This window comes from Hydra vulgaris, chromosome 12 (assembly GCF_038396675.1).
Source record: "Hydra vulgaris chromosome 12, alternate assembly HydraT2T_AEP".
NCBI classification, from domain to species: domain Eukaryota; kingdom Metazoa; phylum Cnidaria; class Hydrozoa; order Anthoathecata; family Hydridae; genus Hydra; species Hydra vulgaris.
In genome coordinates, this window is record NC_088931.1 from 76,245,001 (window position 1) to 76,268,096 (window position 23,096).

General features: G+C 26.3%; 2 protein-coding genes across 5 annotated transcripts in view; one reads left to right on the top strand and one right to left on the bottom strand.

Annotated features, from left to right (window-relative positions):
* Positions 1-23,096, bottom strand: part of LOC101241672 (uncharacterized) — a 102,400-nt gene that overhangs the window by 17,263 nt on the left and 62,041 nt on the right. The gene's annotated exons all lie outside the window — the stretch shown is intronic.
* Positions 38-18,330, top strand: LOC136089129 (NADH-ubiquinone oxidoreductase 75 kDa subunit, mitochondrial-like). Its single transcript, XM_065814853.1, has 4 exons — positions 38-400; positions 6,412-6,446; positions 8,201-8,461; positions 18,192-18,330. The coding sequence occupies exons 1-4, from the start codon at positions 38-40 to the stop codon at positions 18,322-18,324; spliced, it is 792 nt and encodes a 263-aa protein (XP_065670925.1). The 3' UTR covers positions 18,325-18,330.

The following is a 23,096-nucleotide window of genomic DNA, read 5'->3' on the forward strand; positions in this document are numbered from 1 at the left end:
ATGCTAGGCATCCTAAAACACACTTTCCAATCTCGTGATGCTTCTTTATGGAAACAACTCTACTCCACCTACATCCGTAAAGGATGAACAAACTATTGAATCAATGCAGCGCAGAGCCACAAAAATACCAGACAAACTAAAAAAGTTAGACTACAAGTCCAGATGTTTACAACTTGGCTTATCTTCTCTTGTTGAACGTCGTAAACGTGGTGACCTCATCCAAAAATATAAAATTGTTAATAACATCGACATAGTCAACTGGCACTTTCCTCTCATCACAGTTCCACCAAGAGCAAATCACAGAGAAAGAATTCACTGTGAAAAGTACAGCAATAATTTAGCTCGTTTCCACTTTTTCAACAATCGCATTGCCAATGCATGGAATATGTTACCAGATAAAGTAATTGGTTCTCCAACTGTCAACAGTTTTAAAGCGAGCCTCGATAAGCTCTAATGTTACTACAGCTCGCAGCTATCCTTAGTGAAAGTTGCAATATGAGCTTCACAAAAACTAACTATAATCTGACATTCTATGTTTTTTATTTTGTCAATTATTTTTACTTTTGTTGTGACAAATATATACTACTACTATTACTACTACTACTACTACTACTACTACTACTACTATATATATATATATATATATATATATATATATATATATATATATATATATATATATATATATATATATATATTAGTAGTAGAAAATCACTTAACAAAAATTTTTTCCATTTAACACTGTGTTTCATCAACAAAGATTCATCAGAAAGTGATTTTCTACTAATATAATTGCTCTGTTCTTATAAGAACATTGAGCACTCTATTGTGTAGAATACTTTTTAAAGTTGTTTAAATATATATATATATATATATATATATATATATATATATATATATATATATATATAGTTCTATAGTTTGTTGGCTTTAGGAAGAGCGGAAGGAAAAAAGTGATTCTTACGCCAACACATACGTCACTTTTAATTACTTTTGACTTTCGTCCAACATTTCCGTGTTGGACGAAATTAAAAACCATTAATTTAATTACAAATTAATCGTTTTTTAAAAAAACCACAAAAACGCAAATTTAATTGACCAGAATGTTTTTAAAAACATTCTGAATGTTTTTATAACATTTTGAATGTTTTTAACAATATAAACAATGTTTTTATTTTTATTTTTTTTAATAAAATGTTTTTATTTTTATTTTTTTTTAATAAAATATTTTTATTTTTATTTTTTTTAACTGTAAATCATGCGCGGAGTGTTGCTACATCGACTATCTTATAGCCTGACTCGCAAGGGAGTGCTGCTACATCGACTGACAAATAGCCTGACTCGCAAGGGAGTGCTGCTACATCGACTGACAAATAGCCTGACTCGCAAGGGAGTGCTGCTACATCGACTGACAAATAGCCTGACCCGCAAGGGAGTGCTGCTACATCGACTGAGGGTTTGGTTGGGGCAGGCAGTCTATCATTATTAAAAAAAAAAAAATTCCGGTCTTGCATTTTAATTTTTACTTTTTGTCAACAAAATATCGAAAAAACTTTCGGACAACATCTAAGGGTTCTATATATATATATATATATATATATATATATATATATATATATATATAGATATGTATATGTATATATATATATATGTATATGTATATATATATATATGTATATATATATATATATATATATATATATATATATATATATATATATATATATATATACATATATATATACATTTTTTCAAGATATATATGTATGTATATATATATATATATATATATATATATATATATATATATATATGTATATATATATATATATAATATGTGTATATATATAATATATATATATATATATATATATATGTATATATATATATATATATATATATATATATATATATATATATATATATACATATATATATACATTTTTTCAAGATTTTTCTTATCATAGCCATTTTCTACAAATATATCAATAAGAAATGGCACTCATCATCAATAATACTTACTGTTCACAAACGCAGTGCTCTATGAATGAAACCAATAAAGACACCATTAATAGTTTTAGGGTCATGAAATGAATTCAGTTTAATTTGAATGTTTGTGATTGTATTTTTGGAATGTATTTAAAAACTATATGTGCCTGTTTTATTGTTAGTAACTGAAATATCAAGATAGTTTAATGTAATAGTTAGTTCAGCAGATTTTATTGTATTGAATACATTTATGTTGTTTATTAAGTATATCTAAAAACTTTTGCGTATCTTCTTCTATCCAGAACCTTGAATGTATACCGTTGTTGAACCTTATAAATAATTCGACATGGATGTTATAGTTTAGTGCTATTGAGAGAGCATTACTTCCATGGTACTTTAAAAAAAACACTTGGCAACCACCACCATATCAGTTAAGCCAATTAATCAGGAGTTTTCGAACTTATGAATATCATTTATATGTTAAAAATAGCAACGAGAAAGACAAAGTTTGAAAAGTAACCTGATCTCTTCAAAAGTTAATTTAGATATAAAGCTCTGGTTGCTTCTTAATCTTTTAACTAATATTATAATTGCTTCTTTAATTGGAAACAAAAGGGTACAATTTAATGACATTCAAAGGAAACCTGAATCCACAAACTGTTGAGAATTTTTTTAACTCCATAAATATTTAGAGATGCTATATGTATGTGTACTGATGGTGATTACAATTAATTGCATTGGGTAGCCTTTTTTTAGCCTATGTGCTTTAATTACTCCATATAAGTGTGGTGAAAAGGTGTGACTTAAGTAGATATTTTTATATGAATTTTTGGTAAAATGCCCTACTTTATTTAACTTTCTAAAAGTGGTTTGAATTTTGTGAAGAATTTGAATAGTTGGGTCAAACTTAGGTCCAAGATTGAGTAATATTTTTTTATGTAGTAGAATTTTGGAGTTAGCTAAATTAACTGTAACCTCTCAAATTTTCTTCTGTTTGTTGTTGTTGTGCTACCGTTATTTTGTAGTTCTATTATTCTTTTATAATTTAATCTCTCAAACTTATTCTTCAATGTTTCTTTGATTTTATCAACATATTTTCATAGCATTTATCAGTGATAGATGTTACTGTTTTGAAATTATCAGTGTTGTCAGCAATTCTTCATATTAATTCCTCGCAAAACTTTGCTGTATATCTATTTATATCTATTTTGAGAAAAGTGATTTTAAGCACGGTTATTTATATAGTATAATATGCTGTATTTATAGTTTTTGCTTAGTTGTTTTGTGTAAGGTGAGTTTACTGGACATCTTAGTCGTAATGATTTTGGAAGTATATGATATTTATACATCGCTGTAAAAAGACTAACAGATTTTTTAAGTTTTTAGTCTTAATGATTTTGGAATCTTAGTCGTAATGATTTTGGAAGCACATGATGTTTTATACATAATTGTAAGAAGATTGATTTTTTGATTTTGCAATCATTTTCTTTAAGAGTTTCAACAAGTTAGTGTCTTTGTAAACGCCATTTACACATTTAGCTTCAATGTAAATTTTAAATGTTGACATTTTAAAAAGAGTTTAGTTATATAAACTTCTTTTTGGATTTGCCTCTAAAAAAACATGTATTTAATAAATGTCAACATTTAGTATATATATATATTATATATATATATATATATATATATATATATATATATATATATATATATATATATATATTATAATATATATATATAATATATAATATATATTTATAATATATATATATATTATATATATATAAATATATATACACATACTATATATAATATATATATTACATATAACGCATACATATATAATATATATCTATATCTATATATACATATATATATATATCTATATATATTATATATATATATTATATATATATTATATATATATATATATAATATATATTATATATATAAATATATTATATACTATAATATATCATATATATCTATATAATACTATATATATATATATATATATATATATATATATATATATATATATATATATTTATATATATATATTTATATATATATATATATATATATATATATATATATATATACATTTATATACATATACATATATATACATATTTTTTTTGTTTTTTTTTTTTTTTTTTTAAACATCTCGCTCCAACAAGGCTGCAAGCAACCACTATAAAAGTTGGAAGTTACTGGAAGAGAAAAGATGAAGTTTGTAGAGCAAGATAACGATTGCCATATGACTTAAAAGATTGACTTGAGTTATATGAATCAGGAAAGCAAGACGAAGGAAACAAATTCCAAAGAACTGATGTTCAAAACAAATAAGAATTTTTGAAGTAGTAAGGAACAGTCACAGAAAAAGGATGAGACTTAATTGAATGACGAGTAACACAAGAATGAATTTTAGCAGATGGCACAAGAGTCGCTAGCTCTTTAGAGCAGTACCCATTATAGCATTGTAGAAAAGAGAATGAGAAGCAACGTTACAACGATGTGATAATGGTTGAAGGTTGTCTGCAAGAGCAGGTCCAACTATGATTACAATGCGTTTTTTGCACCTTGTCTAAAAGAGAAAAGGGCATCGTTATAAGATCCGCCCCAGATATGGCAACAGTATTCCATACAAGGATGGTTTTAAGATTTATAGAGATAAAGAATAGAATCTGAAGTAAGAAAGTGGCGAGTACATTAATGAGATGCAACCTAAGCAGATGCTAATGGATTTGCAATAGATTTGATATACGGTTTCCTACAAAGATCAGAAGTAAGAATTAATCCTAAAAGATGAAGGGTAGATGACTCATTGAGTACATTACCATTCATAAGTATAGACAGATCTAAATTATTGCGATAACGATTGGCTGAAAAAAATTGAGTTTTATCTGAATTAAAGTTCACCAGCCACTGTGAGCCCCATGCTGTAGCAGAAGTGAGATCCTTTTCAAGCTCAAATGCCCCCCTCCAGGCAATCAGAGGGTGTTGGTTTCTTATCACGACAAGAATAAATGGTAGTATCATCAGCAAACAATGCCACCTTAGATGTGAGAATATCTGGAAGATCGTTAATGTAAATTAAAAAGAGTATAGGGCCAAGGATAGAACCTTGAGGAACCCCTGAAGTTACAGAATAAGAGGAAGAGTGTTGTCCATCGAGGACAACTTTTATGCTACGATTGGAAAGGAAGGATTCAATGATCTTAAAGATGTTGCCGGATACACCATAAGAAGAAAGCTTATGGAGAAGACCAGCATGCCAAACTTTATCAAACGCTTTTGAAATGTCAAGAGCGATGGCCTTAACCTCTCCACCTTCATCTAATGCACGATAAAACCTGTCAGTTATTACTGTTAGCAAATCAGCTGTAGAACGAGAAGATCGAAATCCATATTGATGGTCAGAAAGTAAGTTATTAGATTCAAGATGAGAATTAAGTGTTTGTTAATTAAAGATTCAAAAACCTTGCTTATGATAGGAAGAAGACTTATGGGACGGTAGTTAGACGAATCAGATCGCTCCCCCAGAATTTTTGAAGATAGGGATAACAGATGTGGCTTTCCAGCAGGCTGGAAAACAAGACTCTGATAAGCACTTGTTGAATAGTTTTGAGAGTATAGACGACAGCTCTGGAGAACACTTCTGCAAGATAATAACAGGTATGTTGTCTGGGCCACAAGCTGTAGAAGAGTCTAGACAGGAAATCACTTTAGATACAGATGCTGAAGTGATATGAATGTCAAGCAATGAATCAACCTGTTTGTTGGCAATATCAGGTAGAACGCAATTAGTGGAATCAAGAGATGATATTGATGAAAAGTTTTTAGCAAACAGTTCGGCTTTGTCTTTAGGTGAGGTGACAAAGTCTGAACCATACAAGAGAGGTGGAATTATAGATTTGCCCTTATTATTGATATTATTAAAGATTCTCCAGAAGTCACGAGATAGTTTTAAAATAAATATATTTTTTTAATGTATTTTTTAAATTTATTACCACATAATTTTCTTTAAAAAGTAAAAAGTAAAAAAAAATCAACTGTTAATCATTATCTTGCTTAATAAACTTCATCTTTTTTCTTCCAGTTTCTTATAACTCATTAGTGGTTGCTTGTAGCCTTGTTAGAAGGGAAGATGTTTAAAAAAAGTTGCTCTTTTGGGCCACAGCTTTTTTTGAACATAATTTTTGGTTGAATTAAAGGCTTTGTGTAGAAAAACTTGTAATCTCTTTTGTTTTGTTTATTAATTAAATTTAACATTTTGTAATTTATGAATGATCCCTTAACTTATTCACTCGGTTCAGGATTAATCATATTTTTATATCCATTCTCTTACTGCATCATATATATAAAAATACTTTGTAACTAAATTTTTCAATCTTTTGTTTACTTTATTGTTATTGTTTTTAGGATGTCAATGAGGAGTGGATTTCAGACAAAACACGGTTTGATTTTTAAATTGTTTTATTGAGACATTTATTTTACTAAAGAAAAAGTTGAAATTTTAAAAATCTTTTCTTTATGGATAGTAAATTGCATGAAGTTAAAATTAATTTTTTCAAAATTATATCGTATGTATCAAATACGTAATGAGAAAACTAAATTAATATTTAAATGTTTTCACCGGAAAACTCATGAACATTTAAAATTTTAATAATATAATGATTTATAGCGGATCATGTGTTTTGCCAACTAATCCATTATTCTGGCAAAACACAGTAGCTGTGGGAATTCTATGTATTTATTATTTATTTAAATAAAACATTAGGTGCCTTATTACTAATAAACCATTGGATATCTATAATCAATGAACTATTAGATACTGATAACCAATAAAGCAATGTAAATTTATAATCAGCAAAGTATTGGATATCTTTACCATATATTGGATAACAAAACTTATAGATTTTTTAATTTGATTAGACTTTTTTAAACTTTAGTTTGATATTTTGTTTGGAGCTATGAAACTGTTGTAATATATCAAGAAATGTCAAAACTGTTTCTAGATAAAAAACAGTCCCAAATCACTATTGTTTAGTTACAAGAGATTTTAAAAATAGTTTAAACTAAAAAAATAGCTTTTAAATTTTAAAATAGCTTTTCATTTTTAAATAGTTAAAAAATCTATTTTGATACTTAATTAAGCATCATAAATGTTCATTTATGTTTTTTTATCTTACTAATGAACTATTTACTTATGATAAACCAATTACCATGTGTAATTGGTTTATCATAAGTAATTGGTTGTTTTGCTGCTTATCATTCATTAGCAGCAAAACAACCAAATAAAGAAAGAATAACTTCACCTTTAATTGCAAATGTTATAATAAAACATACATAATTTTTTCACCTAACTTTTCTAGGAGATGCTTTTGTTAATTTTTCAATTTTTTTTTACCTAAATATATAAAATCAATGTTTATTATCAGATAGAAATAAATAATTTAAACATTTAAACTATATTATAGGTTTTCCAAAGAATCTAAAGAAAATGATTTATCTAGACACAATTACATTATTATATTATAAATTAAATTAGGTCTTTTTAGCTAATTTTTAATTCTCTTTAATTTAAACCTCTGAATAAAAAGAAAAATATGCGGGACGTTGTAAAAGCATCATAGTATGCTATTCCATTATTAACATGCCAAAAAATGATCAAAAGAATGCCCAAAAATACTTATTGAAATTAAAAAAAAATACTTATTGAAGTTAAAGAAAAATACTTATTGAAGTTAAAGAAAAATACTTATTGAAGTTAAAGAAAAATACTTATTGAAGTTAAAGAAAAATACTTATTGAAGTTAAAGAAAAATACTTATTGAATCTAAAAAAAAATACTTAATGAATTTAAAAAAAAAATACTTATTGAAGTTAAAGAAAAATACTTATTGAAGTTAAAGAAAAATACTTATTGAAGTTAAAGAAAAATACTTATTGAAGTTAAAGAAAAATACTTATTGAAGTTAAAGAAAAATACTTATTGAAGTTAAAGAAATAAAGAAAATGCAACAAAAAATTAATTGTTACAGATAAGTGACAAATAAACTTTTTGCAAAAAAAAAAAGAATTTTTCTAATCGAAGCAGTTCTAAATTAAAAATAAACAAATAATTTTAATTATAATTAAAACATTAAATATAAATTTTAATTTGTATGTATAAATATGTATAAATTTTTTTAAATGTATTTTTATAAAGCTTTTCATATGATGGTCTCAAGCGCCAACGTTTAAACACACCATACATTCGTGGGGAACATGGTAACTTGATACCTTGTGGGTGGGAAGATGCTTTAATCAAAGTAGCAAGTGTACTTTCCTCAACTCTTGGATCACAAATGGCAGTTATTGCTGGAGATTTGGTTGATGCTGAAACATTAGTTGCTGCTAAGGATTTATTTAATAAGTTTGATTGTGAAAATCTTTTTACTGAAGCTATCGTGCCAAACAGTGGTTGTGGGTGAGTTTGCTAAGTTATTGTTTAGAGATACTTTACAGCATTTCAGTGTCAAAATAACCCAATTCATTTTTTAATTTTTTACGTTGTTAAATATTTCATAATTCATTATTTAATTTATTTTAAATTTTAGCAATAGTAAATTGAAAAGCTAGGAAATAAAAATTATAAAAATGTAAATGGTCATTATCCTCCCTTAAAAAACAGAAAAACTTATGCTGAATAGTTGGTTTAGAAATTTCATTGAAATAAATAACAAGTAGATGTAATGTACATTGCTGTTTATTCCAATGATAACTTTGTATTTAAATTTGTATTTAAATTTGTGTTAAAAACCGGTAGTTCTCTTCAAAATGCATCAAAATTATTTTTTTCAATTCAATAATTTAACTATTTTTAAGCTCTTTTAAAAAGCAAGTTTGCCATTACATGATAATGTAGTATTACATTACATGATAATGTTTGTCTTTACATGATAATGTTTGTCATTACATGATAATGTTTGTCATTACATGATAATGTTTGTCATTACATGATAATGTTTGTCATTACATGATAATGTTTGTCATTACATGATAATGTTTGTCATTACATGATAATGTTTGTCATTACATGATAATGTCTGTCATTACATGATAATGTTTGTCATTACATGATAATGTACATGAATAGTAAGAAAAATAACTTTATATTTTAAGTTTCTGAATTAATTGTGATCTATAAGTAATAAACAGGATCTGGATATTTGACACATCTGTGAAATGCATTTTATGAACATAAAATGCATAAGCGTAATGATGTAAACATTGTCATAAAATTTTTTTTAGCTATTAGTTTTTTTGTCTGTTTGGACATTAACCTTTTTAAATAATTTAATTTTTTTAAATAATTGCTATTGACATACCACTAGTTTTATTGAAAACTCATTAAAATGAAGAAATTCAAATGAAGTAGAGTAATTATTTTGAAACAATTTTTTTCTCTACATTTGACGCAAGCCTTTGCTAAAAAAACTAAATGAATAAAAACATACATTTGATTTTTTAATAATTATTTTTTATTATTAAAAATTTTGAAAATTGTAAGATTAAAAATCAAAGAAATTATTTAATATCTCCTTAATATATTCAATTCTCTTGTAATTTAGGAATTTCTTAAATTTTTATTAATTTGATATCTTTAAAGTGATTTGATATATTTAATTCTCTTGCATTTTGATTAATTTAGTTTTTATTTAATTTTCTTGATAATTTCTTTACAGAAGAACAAATTGTGCATAATTAAAGAAAAAAAATTGAAGAATGGGGAAAAAAGTTAAACAAGTTAATAAAAACATATTTTTATTTTAAAAAACAAGAAAATTGTTGGAAACAAGAACAACAGGAAAATTGGTGAAAACAAGAGCAACAAGAAAATTGAGCAACGGTACCGCAGTGGTTAGCGGGCTTGCCTCAGAAGCTAGAGATCCATGGTTCAATGCTATTTCTGGGCAAGTTTTACTACATCAGTAAGGAAGAAGGCATGAACTTCCTTTCAAATGCTCTGTGATAAGACCATAAAAACTTCTTGGGGCACCTAAAATGAATATATATAAAATTGTTGGAAACAAAAACATCAGAAAAATTGTTGGAAACAAAAACAACAGGTTGTTGGAAACAAATAGTTATACAACAATTAAGACAATGATGAAATAAAAAACTTCAAAATCAAGTATAAAGGAGTTTTACCATCAGTGAAGTGAAATTAATGCTAAATATGTAAAGAAAAAAATAAGAGATAATTTTATATAATTTGCATCATATCTAATATGGAATAATCATTATAGTTTTATCATAAACAATATGGTAAAACTTCATAGTTACATCTTTAGTGCTTTTGTTTGTGCCAAATAAGTTTTTTTTATACTTTCTTTTTTTCAAATTTTCAGGCTTATTATTTAACAATGTTTGCTTCATCATGTAATGTCACAACCAAATCAAAATGTTACCAATTATCAGGGTTGGGGTACAAATACAAATATGTTAATTCTAGATTTCCAAATATAAATCCATATAAAATATATTTATTTGGCATTTTCCAAATACAAATACAAATATTTGTAATTTAAGTTAAGAAAAAATATAATTTTTTTTTCAAGACAAGAATGTTATAATATAGAAGAATGGAGACAAGTCTTCTAATAAATACCCCTTACAGGGATCCCCAAGTGTCAAGACAAGTTGTGTTCATATTAAAGAAAATTAAAAAAAAAAACATTTGGGCTGAATTTTTTTGATTAAAACTAAATAATGAATGCACACCAATAATTTTAAAAATCACATTTTAGTCGAAGCTCACTGTCTCCATTTTTTTTGGTTCTCGGAGTCTGTATAATGTTAGCCGCAATCTGCAGACTTGATAATTTATTTCATGCGTGTTTAATTCATAAAAGTTTTGGTATAATAATAATAATAATAAGCTGCAGCGAACAATAAAATGTTGCTTGAAAGGGGTAGCAACCCTTTAGCTCTTTGCCAGTAGACAATGAGCTGTAGCAGCAGTTCTGTACATTAACTTTAATACTAGTGCTGGCTACAGTGTTGGTCTAAACGGTTTTTAAATTCATTAAGATGATGAGAGTCAATCACAGTTTGTGGGAGTGAATTCCAACCGGTTTACTACTCTGTTAGGAAAGAAGTTGAGTCTAGTAGAAATAGCAAGCATGTTGTTATTGAGGTCAGAAGCATTAAAGAACTTTTTGTATTGACGATGAGAGTATTCACTAGTTATTCCCACAGATGGATAGCCGATTTGTGGGTTAATCCAATAAACTTTTTTTAAGTTATTTATAAATTTGAAGTTGTAGATTAAATCACCTCGATTGCGTCTTTCATTTAGTGAGGTAAGATGAAGGTGTGCTAATCTGGCTTTACTGGATAACGCTTTGAGAGATGGAATTGCTTTGGTGGCACAGTTTTGGACTTTTTCAAGTTTTTCAACGTTGTGTGCAGAAAGATAGTTCCACACAGGAGCAGCATACTCAAGGTGAGGTCTGACCAGCGATGTTTATAGCCTCTTCCAAACTTGTGCATTTTTATAAATAAATGATTTCTCTAGTTGACCGAGGACAGAGTTAGCTTTTGATGATATTATTTCAACGTGTGTATCCCATTTTAGGTTGTGTGAAATGCAAATCCCAAGATCTCTTTCACTGTATGAGGAATCAAGAAGCTGCTTCCCTTGCTGAGTCAAGATATAGTATTGGTGGTTAGGATTTTTTTTATTTGTTAAAGTGTAAGATAAGGTACTTTTTGTAATTAAGTCGTAAGCGCCAGGCTAGAGTCCAAAACGCAATGTTATTTATATCCATCTGGAGCAATGTGATTTATATCCATCTGGGCTCTCAGGTGTAGAATATGTGGAAATAACTTTACTGTCATCAGCGTATAACTTCATTGGATTGCTAACTAGGTCTGTTATGCCATTAATGTATAAGATGAATAGAAGAGGTCCTAGAACAGATCCTTGAGGGACACCACTGGTGACTGGTAACAAATCTGATATGGTGGAACCCATGACAACTCGTTGTGTTCTTTTAGAAAGAAAAGAATTTATCCAATTAAGAAGCATATTAGAGATACCATAACCAGAAAGTTTGTGGAGCATAAGATCATGAGGAGGTGTGTCAAACACTTTTCATAATCTAGATATAAAGCATCTACACTATAGCAGGCCTTGTTACGAGATTTCGCTGCGTAACAAAAACGCATAACGTATTTCTAAGTAACTTAACTCAACAAATATATTTTGAATTGTTAGAAGTTTTATTGCGCCACTAGTGTCTTTTCAAGTACCGCATTGTAATTAAAGTTATTTTATTAACACGATAAAATCATACAAACAGTTTTTTTTTTCTCGCTATAACAAAAGTTACAAATAAAATCTAAGTTCCTATTTGAAAAATCATTTTTATTATTTTTTTCAAATATGAACTAAATTTTATTTTGAAAAAAATATTTTTTTCATAAAACGTAAAATAATATTTGTTTATTTTCTTATAATTTTACAGTTGGTTTTTGGTTATTTTATTAACTGTTAATAAATTTTTTCTTATTTATTTTGTGAACTCTTTTTAATAATGTTTTTAAACAATAAAGAGTTTTTTTTATTATTTATCAGTTACCAATAACATATTCGTGATCATAATTTATTTTGATAAATTAAACGAACGTCATTAAAACTTTATGTTATTGAATTAACAATAAACAAAATATCTTTTTAATAAAATATTTACATCAAAATAAATCTTGCATTTCTTTAAACTATTATGACAAAAAATAATTTTTATATTTAAAAGGAATTTATATATTTAATTCCTTAAGATGAAACTTAAAAAACTTTATTTTTTTAAACTAATTTTTAACAACAACAAAAAAATTATTAAACAAACTGTTTCTTTAACAAAAAATCTATTAGTTTACGATTGCGGTTAAATGCTTTTACTTACAACTTTATTTCTTCTGAATAAACGTCACGTTAACGTCATCAAAAGATAATTTAAATATTCTAAAAAATGAAAGTTTTTGTGTAGCGCAAAACTGCTGAACGCATAGGCAAATTGCCTTTTTGCAGGCAAAATGCGAGCTGCGTAATGCTTCTTAACAAGGCCTGCTATAGCCTCTTGCCATTGAGTGTGAGATCTGATCGACAGTTTCCAATAAATTGGTAATGCATGATTTTTTTTTTAACAAACCTGTGCTGATTTTGAGATAAAAGAATATTTGCACTTTAGATACTCGGTTAAACAATCTTTTACAATACACTCTAGGATTTTGCAGCCGGCAGAAGTTAGGGAAATTGGTCTGTAGTTTGATGCACCAAGTTTCAGATCATTTCTTGTGAAGAGGTGTTATGTTAGCTTCCAGCCACGCAGCTGGGACTCGACCTTCACAAATAGATTTTATAAATATATAGGTAATGGGCACATTCAGAGATGAAGAACATTTGTTGAGGACGTGTGGGTGAATGCCGTCTATGCCTGCTGGTTTATGCAAGTTTAGGTTAGAGAGTAACACTTGTATGTAGTTCTCATTAAGTCTATTCAAGACTGACGTCTCATCAATCACAGAAAATGTGCACTTTTCGAATGTTGGCAGCGATTGACTCAAACTTAAAGGAGTAAAAACAGATAAAAAGTAATTATAAAGGATCGTAGCTTTATGGCTTTCATTAGAAGGTATATCGTCATCGTATAAATTTTTTCTTTCAAGATATCCTATTATTTTTTTGCCACAATCACTAAATCATCTTAATTGTATAACTTTTTACTAAATCCCCCCAAAAAGTTTGTGATACAAATAAAAATTAAGTTTATCAAAATAAAAATTTAATGTAAAATATTTACAGTAAAACGTACTGGTTTAAATTAAATATAAACTAGATACTCAAACTAAATTAAAGTTTAAACAAATGTTTGTACTAAAATTTACAAAAAATAGTTATAATATAAATATAAAAATGAAGAATCACATTAACTCGTTTGCTACCAGCCAAACAAAAATCTTTTTGTAGCGGCCGCACATTTTTTTGAATAAAATTTGAATGGCATACATTTGGCAATTAAGATTCAATAATAATAAAATAAAGTTTTTAATACGCATCATTAAACAATAAAAAATGCAATGTGCTTAAAAACATTGTTTTTATAAATAGTAATAAAACATTTAGTTCAAAACAAAACTCATTTAATGAATAAAAATAATATTTTTTCTTCAAAAGACTTTGGTAAATGCTTAACACTACAAGCTAAATTTTACAGTGTTAACACTGTTATTTAACTAAATTTAAAGAAGTTTTTTTTATGAAGGATTACTCAAGATTTTTTAACATTGTCAAGTGATAACATTTTTATAATTACACAATATAGCTCTTATTTTTTCTTGATTATGTAGAGAAACCTTTAGTACAAACAAATGATATGTGTCTAGAATGAAAATTTATGTACAAAACACTATAAATTGTGTAGCATACTCGAAAACCGCTACCAGAAGCTTGCGGTAGTGAAAGAATTAAACCATAACTAAATGTAAATTAAACATAAAACGATCAACTCTATTAAACCATATGAACTAAATAAGAAGCGAGAAACCGCATCATACTGCCTTTATTTTTTCTCTGCCTGCGAACTCTAATAATCACAAAATATGTATAAAAGTAAAAAAAAATTGTAAGTATAAAAAAATATATTTGTATGATTTTTTACTAAATCACTAATATTTTCTGTGATTCAGTAAAAAATTATACAAATATTTGATTTTCTGATTGTAATAGAAAAAATACTTATATCTTTAAATAAGCAACAACAAAAAAACACTCATAAAAAGATATTGCGATGACGTCATATACCAAAACTGTTATGAATTAAACAAGCATGGAATAAATGATCAAGTCTACAGATTAGGGCTAACATTATACAGACTCCGAGAACCAAAAAATAATGGAGACAACGAGTTTCGACTAAAATGTGAATTTCAAAATTAATGGTGTTTAATTGTTATTTAGTTTTAATCAAAAAAATTTAGCCCAAACATTTTTTAAAACATTATCTTTAATATGAACACAACTTATCTCGGCACTTGGGGATCCCTTTAACAACAAATTTTTAATTTATTTTAGTGTTAAAAACTTAAAAAAACAATGAACCTTCTGATATTTCCCGAAAAAACACTGGTTAATCTTGTTTATGGAGCTGCAAATACATTTCAATCAAATACAAACACAAATATTTAAAAAAATTTATTATCAAATACAATACGAAATCAAATATGCCAAATTAGCCCATTTTTACTAAATACAAATACGTATTTGACCCCAATCCTGCCAATTGTATGGGCCTAAATCATTCTAAATTATAAAAAAAGATTCTCTAGTCTACTAAGTGGCATCCAAAAAATTTTTTGGATTTCACTTTGTAGAAATCTAAAAAATAGTTTCTGTGCCTATTCAACCTATTTTACAATGTAATGCTTTTGTGAAGTATGTGCTGAAATATTAGTAAAAATCAATAGTTTTATATATAATTTTTCATACATACATACACATGGCTCAAATTGAGTGTATTGCAATTGAAATTGCTTTTTGCAAAATGGCATTTTTAAAGCGATTCCAAAAAGTATAGAACCTTTTTGTCTGAGGTTTTTATTAGGTGTCATCCATAAAGTATGTCATGCTAAATTTAACTTTTAGATGGAAGTATGATAATTTATTTTCTTGCAGTGAGATTTTCATTCAAGATAAAATGCTTTTGAATTTTAATTACTTTAAATCTCTGTTTGGAAAAATATTCTACTTCTATTTTAAAGTTAAATTTAGTGTGATTAACTTTATGGATAAAGTACATCACAGTAATTTTACCTATAAATTAAATCGAAGCAACCAGTTAAGTTAATCCAGTTAAGTTACTCAGCATTTCATTTTCATTATATAGTGATATCAAGGTTTGACATTTTCTATAAATTTGCAATAGGATGGTTCAAAAAGTATAACAATAGGGTGGTTCAAAACAACATTTTCGAAAAATATCTGCAGCTTGCACCTTAATTGGTTCTATATGATAAAATAACACAGGCTTTAAAAGTTTTTTGAATAAAAAATGTTTTTATTCAAAAAACTTTTAAATCCAGTGTTACTCAAAAGACATACTTTTAATAATATTAGGGTCCCTAATATTAATAAAAGTATGTCTTTTGGGTCTCAAATGAAGCGAAATTATATAAAAACCTCAATAATAATCATCTTATAAAAAAAAAATTATTTTACTGTCTAGAAAATGACATTTTTTGACTTAAATTGAAAAATATGCGTTTTTACAAAGTTTTTCAGTTATAATTTTTTTTTATTGATGTCTTTTTATAAAATAATAATTGTTTTTAAAATTTTTTTATAATTTTGCTTCTTTTGAGACCCAACAAGACATACTTTTGAAAAAAACACTTGCTTACAATTGACATGTTGAAGATCATCTCTGAAAATCAAACATAGATCCAGCTACAGTAACAGATTTAGAAGATAGTGCAAGCGAGGGTGAAAGTTTTATTTAAATTGTAAACATTTTTAAATATTTTTTGTAAAAGCGTCATTATTTTTTGTTTCTTGAAAATAGTTTAAAAAGCAGAAACATTCTATTGCAAACATTTAACAAATGAAATAAAAACTAGTTTATAAAAATTCAAATTTAAAAAAATAACTTATTCTAATTCTGTTCAAAATATATATGTTTTTTTAAATATTGAAGCATATACTTAGACTTATGGAAATATAAATCAACTTATTAAATCAAATTTTTTTATTTCACTTTATTTGTTGCAAAACAGTTTAAACCAAAAAATTGAATGAAAACATGAACTTAAAAACTCTTTCAATGAAAAAACTAATTGTACTTAAATTTTTAGTTGTACCCTAGATCAAGAAGCAATAAAGTGAAAGATCATTGTTTTTATATTGATGAAGCATTTTCACAGTGTTGTTCTATTGTTGTTTTATATAGGTTTTTACAGTTATGCTAAAAACAAAACATGATTTGTCGTCAGCGTGAACAGTTTTTTGTAACTGTTTGTAAAAGTTTAAAAATTTATGTTTTACTTTTACTTTTTTAACTATCATGATATCATAAGATAGATATCATAATAGTGTTAAATATGTTACTTACACATTATAACTGCAACTTAAGCTTTAAATTATAACTTAAGCTGTAAATTAGGAGCTCCATTATACAAGAATAATATGAGATATTTAAATATGAGAAATAATATGTTAAAATTAACAGTTACAAGCTAATATACAAAAAATGTAATTTTGTACTAACGCAATCCTCTTTACTGCAAAGCGACAAACATGGGATAAGGTTTATAAAAAAAGTTAAAATATTTTCCTAATTAGATTTTTTTGTGTTAATTCGAGCCCTGATACATATATTTATTCATACATACATACATATATTCATACATACATACATGCATACATAAATACATACATTCGTACATTCATACATACTTACATACATACATAAATACATACATACATACATACATACATACATACATACATACATACATACATACATACATACATACATACATACATACACAGAAACAGACATTTTAGCATGCTAAGCCCTGCTAAATTTAATATTTTAACTCAAATCATAAAAATTAATACACTTGTTAATTTTTTAATTTGTAAACTAATTTTTTAATATGTTAGTTTGTGAACTTTTTATATGAAAAATTAATGCAACTGTTAAATTTAAAAAAGAGTATATCTATCTTCCGAAACTCAGTTAAAACTGGTTACTTGTAGAACAACTAGGTCTTTTTGGCTAGAACACAAGATCTTTGCAGTATTCCTGTCAGTCTTGTAAGGGTATTTGCTAGAACTTCTGTCTACTCTGTCTATAAAATATTATGAATATTATATATCTTATCGAAGTTTTGTTTAAAAAGTATTTATTACTCAACTTGCTGGAACAATCTGATCTATATAATGAAACTCTTATGTTTCTTTATATACGATCAAAAAAAAAGTTCTTTGGGTATACTAAAAGACAATCTTTATTATCTTGTTATTCAAATGATTTGTTTAATTCTATTATGATTTTAAAGATTTGTTAAATGAAAAAATTTTTCGCGACAAAATAACAAAGTTTTTAATAAATAATAAAGATTTTGTACTATGTTAAAAAAATTGATTTTTTTAGATTTGATTTAAGATCCAATTACTTATTTAATTCGACAATAGCAAAAATTGAAGAAGCAGACGTTCTACTTATTGTGGGAAGTTGTCCTCGTTATGAAGCACCTATTGTAAATGCACGCATAAGAAAAGCGTAAGTTTTATTAATTTTATTGTTATTATATACAGTCATAAATTTTTACATACGTAACCTCTAAAAAAACGTAACCTCTAAAAAAATGGGTCAATGATGAGTTCAAAAATAAAAGTAAATTAAAAAAACTTTTTTCAAATTTAAATCTTTTAATAGTATTAGTTAAATGCAAAGAACTTTATGTATTTTAAATGATTTTAGTTAAACTAAATAGCAACAAAAAAATAAATATATAAAATATATATAAAAATAAAGATGACTTAAAATACTTGATAAAAAAAGTAAAAAAAAAAATTTAAATTTTCAAAGATAAGTATATATTTAAAAAATTTTTAAAGCAAAGTTTTAATCTTTGTAGCTCGAATTTTTAATATTGGTTGTAGCTTAAAATAGTTAAATTTCTTCTTTCTTTTTTTTTTAACTGTTTTTCAAATTTACTATATTATTTAGTTTTCGTAAAATTTATGACTTAGAATTTATTTGCTTCATCTGTTTCTTTTTTATACATTAAAAGCAGTGATAGCCTTATAATTTTTACTGCATTTGCCACTTTAAACTTTATTACACGTTTTAAATTTTATTTTCTGAAAAATGGGCAATGCTTGTTTTTTAAAATTTTCTAAACAATTGACAATGCAAGTTTTTTATAGTTTTCTGAAAAATGAATATAATAATTAAAAACATTTAAACTATATTATTGTCCATTTTTAAAAATTTAAATTATATTATTTAAAAAGTGTTTAAAAAAATCTTATTACATAAACACAGAATTTTATCATAATTTTAAAAATAATTTGTTTATATAAATAATTTTACGACATTAAATGGTTTAAGAAAAAATTTTTGAAAGTAATTTTTCTCACAAAGTATTGTTTGTTAAAAACTTCATTTATATATATATATATATATATATATATATATATATATATATATATATATATATATATATATATATATATATATATATATATATATATATATATTTATGTACAGTAGCGTGCAAAAGTAACTGGACAAGAGCATAACTTGAGATAACTTTTGAATGAAAAGTATAATTTCTTTCAAATTTTCACTGAAATGTCAAAAAATTGATTACAAATCTAAAACCAAATGAATTATTACTAAATCTAAACAATCTAATCTTAAAAGTTCATTTAATTAAAATATGCGCGTGCAAAAGTATCTGGACAGAAAAAAAAACTTGAATTAGATTTTTTAAACATTTTTAAAATTGAAAATGCTTTATTTTAAAGTAAATTGCTTTAGTATTTCGTCGAGAAGCTCTTAGCATTGATTACTGCTTGAGAATGACAAGGCATTGAGTCCACCAGCTTCATAATCACAATAATTTTCATTTTTCCCATTCTTGTTTCAGAGTATTTAATAAATCACGTTTGCTTGTTGTTTTTCGACCTGAAATTTATCGAACAATGAGATAAAATAGACATTCAATAGAAATAATTTCAGGACTATTCTAAGCATATTCTAATAATCTAATTTCTTAGGTTTAGAAAAAGTTTTTCACAAGTGTAGAAGTGTGATTTGTGTCAATGTCCTGCTAAAACATCCTTCCTTGAGGTGTTTTGTCTTTAACATGTGGCAGCATAACATTCTTAAGTATACAAAAATATGTACAAAGTACATATTTTTTGTCATTCTGCCATCAGTCAAATGGATAGGACCGATGCTATCTTTATTCAAGTTAGCCCAGTTCATAACGTTTCGACCTATGTGCTTTACTGTTAATAGCTGGTATTTAGGATCGTTTTTATGGCCTTTGTGTCGACAGACTTATCCAATATTATCAGATCCAAATAACATAAACTTAAATTCGTTACTAAAAAGTACTTTTACTCACTGTTTTCTTGCCCAATTCAAATGTTCATTAGCAAATCTTAAGCGTGCTTTTCAATTCTATATATAAATATTGTAGGACGTCTTCCAAATAAATTTGCAGACCTCAAAAGACGTTTGATTATGTCAACACTACATTTTACATTATAAAGTTCTTTAATTTCAGCATTTACCAAGACAGCATTTTGCGTGGAACATTTTTCAGGGCTCGAGGATGGATATTTCAGCAGGACAATGACCCAAAGCACACTTCAAGTCTTGTGAAAAACTTTTTAAAAAACAAAAGAAATTTGATTATTAAAATAGCCTTAGCAAAGTCTTGACCTTAATTCTATTGAATGTCTATGTAAGCTCATTGATCGATAAATTTCAGGTTGAAAAATAACAAGCAAACGTGATTTATTGAATTCTCTGAAACAAGAATGGGGAAAAATGAAAATTATTGTGATTATGAAGCTGGTGGACTCAATGCCTTGTCACTCTCAAGCAGTAATCAATGCTAAGGACTTCCCGACGAAGCACTAAAGCAATTTACTTTAAAATAAAGCATTTTCAATTTTAAAAATGTTTAAAAAAAATCAAATTCAAGTTTTTTTATTTCTGTCCGGATACTTTTGCACACGCATATTTTAGTTGTATATATATACATAATTTGTAACATAATTTATATATATATATATATATATATATATATATATATATATATATATATATATATATATATATATATATATATATATAAATTATGTTAGTGTATTCTACAAACAGAGTGCTCAATGTTCTAAAAGAACGGAGCAATAATAAATTAGTAAATACACTTATCTACTTTTAGATTTCTTCTACACTGTGTTTCACCATCAGTAGGTTCATCAGGAAGAATGTATAAACATAAAAAAGTTTTCAAATTATAGAAAAATAATTTCACAGGAAGTTGGGAGTTGTTATAATTAATTATGTAATAACTGCAGTATTTTGCAACCAGGAAGTTGCATCAACTACATTACATAATTAAAAAATCATAAAAAGAATTCTTTAGAATTTGGATATATTTGGATTAGGATTGTTTGTGATTGGCATAGCGTTTTTTCCATTTGCCTATTGATTAATATAATGTTTATCAGGGTTGTTTTGCGAGGAAAAAATGCTGAAATAGTATTTTTTGATAAGCATTTGTCATTCATAGGGCAGTCAAGTTTTTGCTTGCAGTTACAATTTTCAGTATTTTTTTCTTTGAGAAATTCATTTTTATTAATCAATGCAAAATTATGGCCTTTTATAATTCTTTCAATATTTTTTGTGCAGCTATAGCTTACTTTAATAGTGTTTCTGTTAAAAAATTTGTTCAATTTATTAGAGAGAGGAAAATGTTTGTCAACTAATTTTAAAAATGCTTTTTGTTGAAGCATTTTTGCTGTACGGAGGGTTGAACCAAATTATATTTCTATTTCTATTTTGCTTTTCTGCAATTTTTGTTTCAAATTTTAGCTCGAAATTTTTAAATCCGCTTTTTATAAGAGCATCTTCATACACGCGTTTGGAAGAGTTAAAAGTATTTTCATTAGAGGAGTTTTGATTAAGTCTATTGTTAATTGAAATGGGAATTTGTTTTAAGATTTGAGGGGGATGATTCGAATTTATATTTAATATGCGGTAATTCATCATTAGGTTTTTTATAAGGCCTATAGGAATTTTCCGAGAGGTTAAATGTAACATCACGAAAATTCACAATTTTAAAATAATGTTTGTTTCAATTTGGAAGCCAATGTTTTTGAAAATTTCTATGTTTTTTCTGACTTTGTCAAGTTGAGGTCCTGATTTTTTTTGCATTATTATTAAGCCATCATTGCGGTGCAAGCCTAATTGATTAAAATGAACTATTTTAGGTAGGGAATTTAAAATATATAAGCCTACAAATTCGCAAATTTCTGCTCCATTGTAACTTCCCATTGTTACATCAAAGCATTTATGGGTGGTTTTTTTCTTTATGTCTTGTTATTAAAATTGTAAGTTTTTCTGCAATGTTTAATTAGACAAATAGTGTCATCTGTTTTTTTTTTTTTTTTTTTTAAATACTTAATGTAATGATATTTAAAACTCAGTTAAAATTGGTCACTTAGAGACCCACTAGACCTTGTTATCCAGAAAAAAACCACCCATAAATGCTTTGATGTAACAATGGGAAGTTACAATGGAGCAGAAATTTGCAAATTTGTAGGCTTATATATTTTAAATTCCCTACCTAAAATAGTTCATTTTAATCAATTAGGCTTGCACCGCAATGATGGCTTAATAATAATGCAAAATCAACAAAGTCAGAAAACATAGAAATTTTCAAAAACATTGGCTTCCAAATTGAAACAAACATTATTTTAAAATTGTGAATTTTCGTGATGTTACATTTAACCTCTCGGAAAATTCCCTATAGGCTTTATAAAAAAACCTAATGATGAATTACCGCATATTAATATAAATTCGAATCATCCCCCTCAAATCTTAAAACAAATTCCCATTTCGATTAATAAGACTAATCAAAACTCCTCTAATGAAAATACTTTTAACTCTTCCAAACGCGTGTATGAAGATGCTCTTATAAAAAGCGGATTTAAAAATTTCGAGCTAAAATTTGAAACAAAAATTGCAGAAAAGCAAAATAGAAATAGAAATATAATTTGGTTCAACCCTCCGTACAGCAAAAATGCTTCAACAAAAAGCATTTTTAAAATTAGTTGACAAACATTTTCCTCTCTCTAATAAATTGAACAAATTTTTTAACAGAAACACTATTAAAGTAAGCTATGACTGCACAAAAAATATTGAAAGAATTATAAAAGGCCATAATTTTGCATTGATTAATAAAAATGAATTTCTCAAAGAAAAAAATACTGAAAATTGTGACTCCAAGCAAAACTTGACTGCCCAATA

Coding starts and splice junctions, on each gene's coding strand:
- LOC136089129 (XM_065814853.1), top strand. CDS start 38: ATGCTTCTTTATGGAAACAACTCTACTCCACCTACATCCGTAAAGGAT. Junction 401..6,411: donor GGAATATGTTACCAGATAAA/GTAATTGGTTCT, acceptor TATTGTTTTTAG/GATGTCAATGAGGAGTGGAT. Junction 8,462..18,191: donor GTGCCAAACAGTGGTTGTGG/GTGAGTTTGCTA, acceptor TGATTTTTTTAG/ATTTGATTTAAGATCCAATT.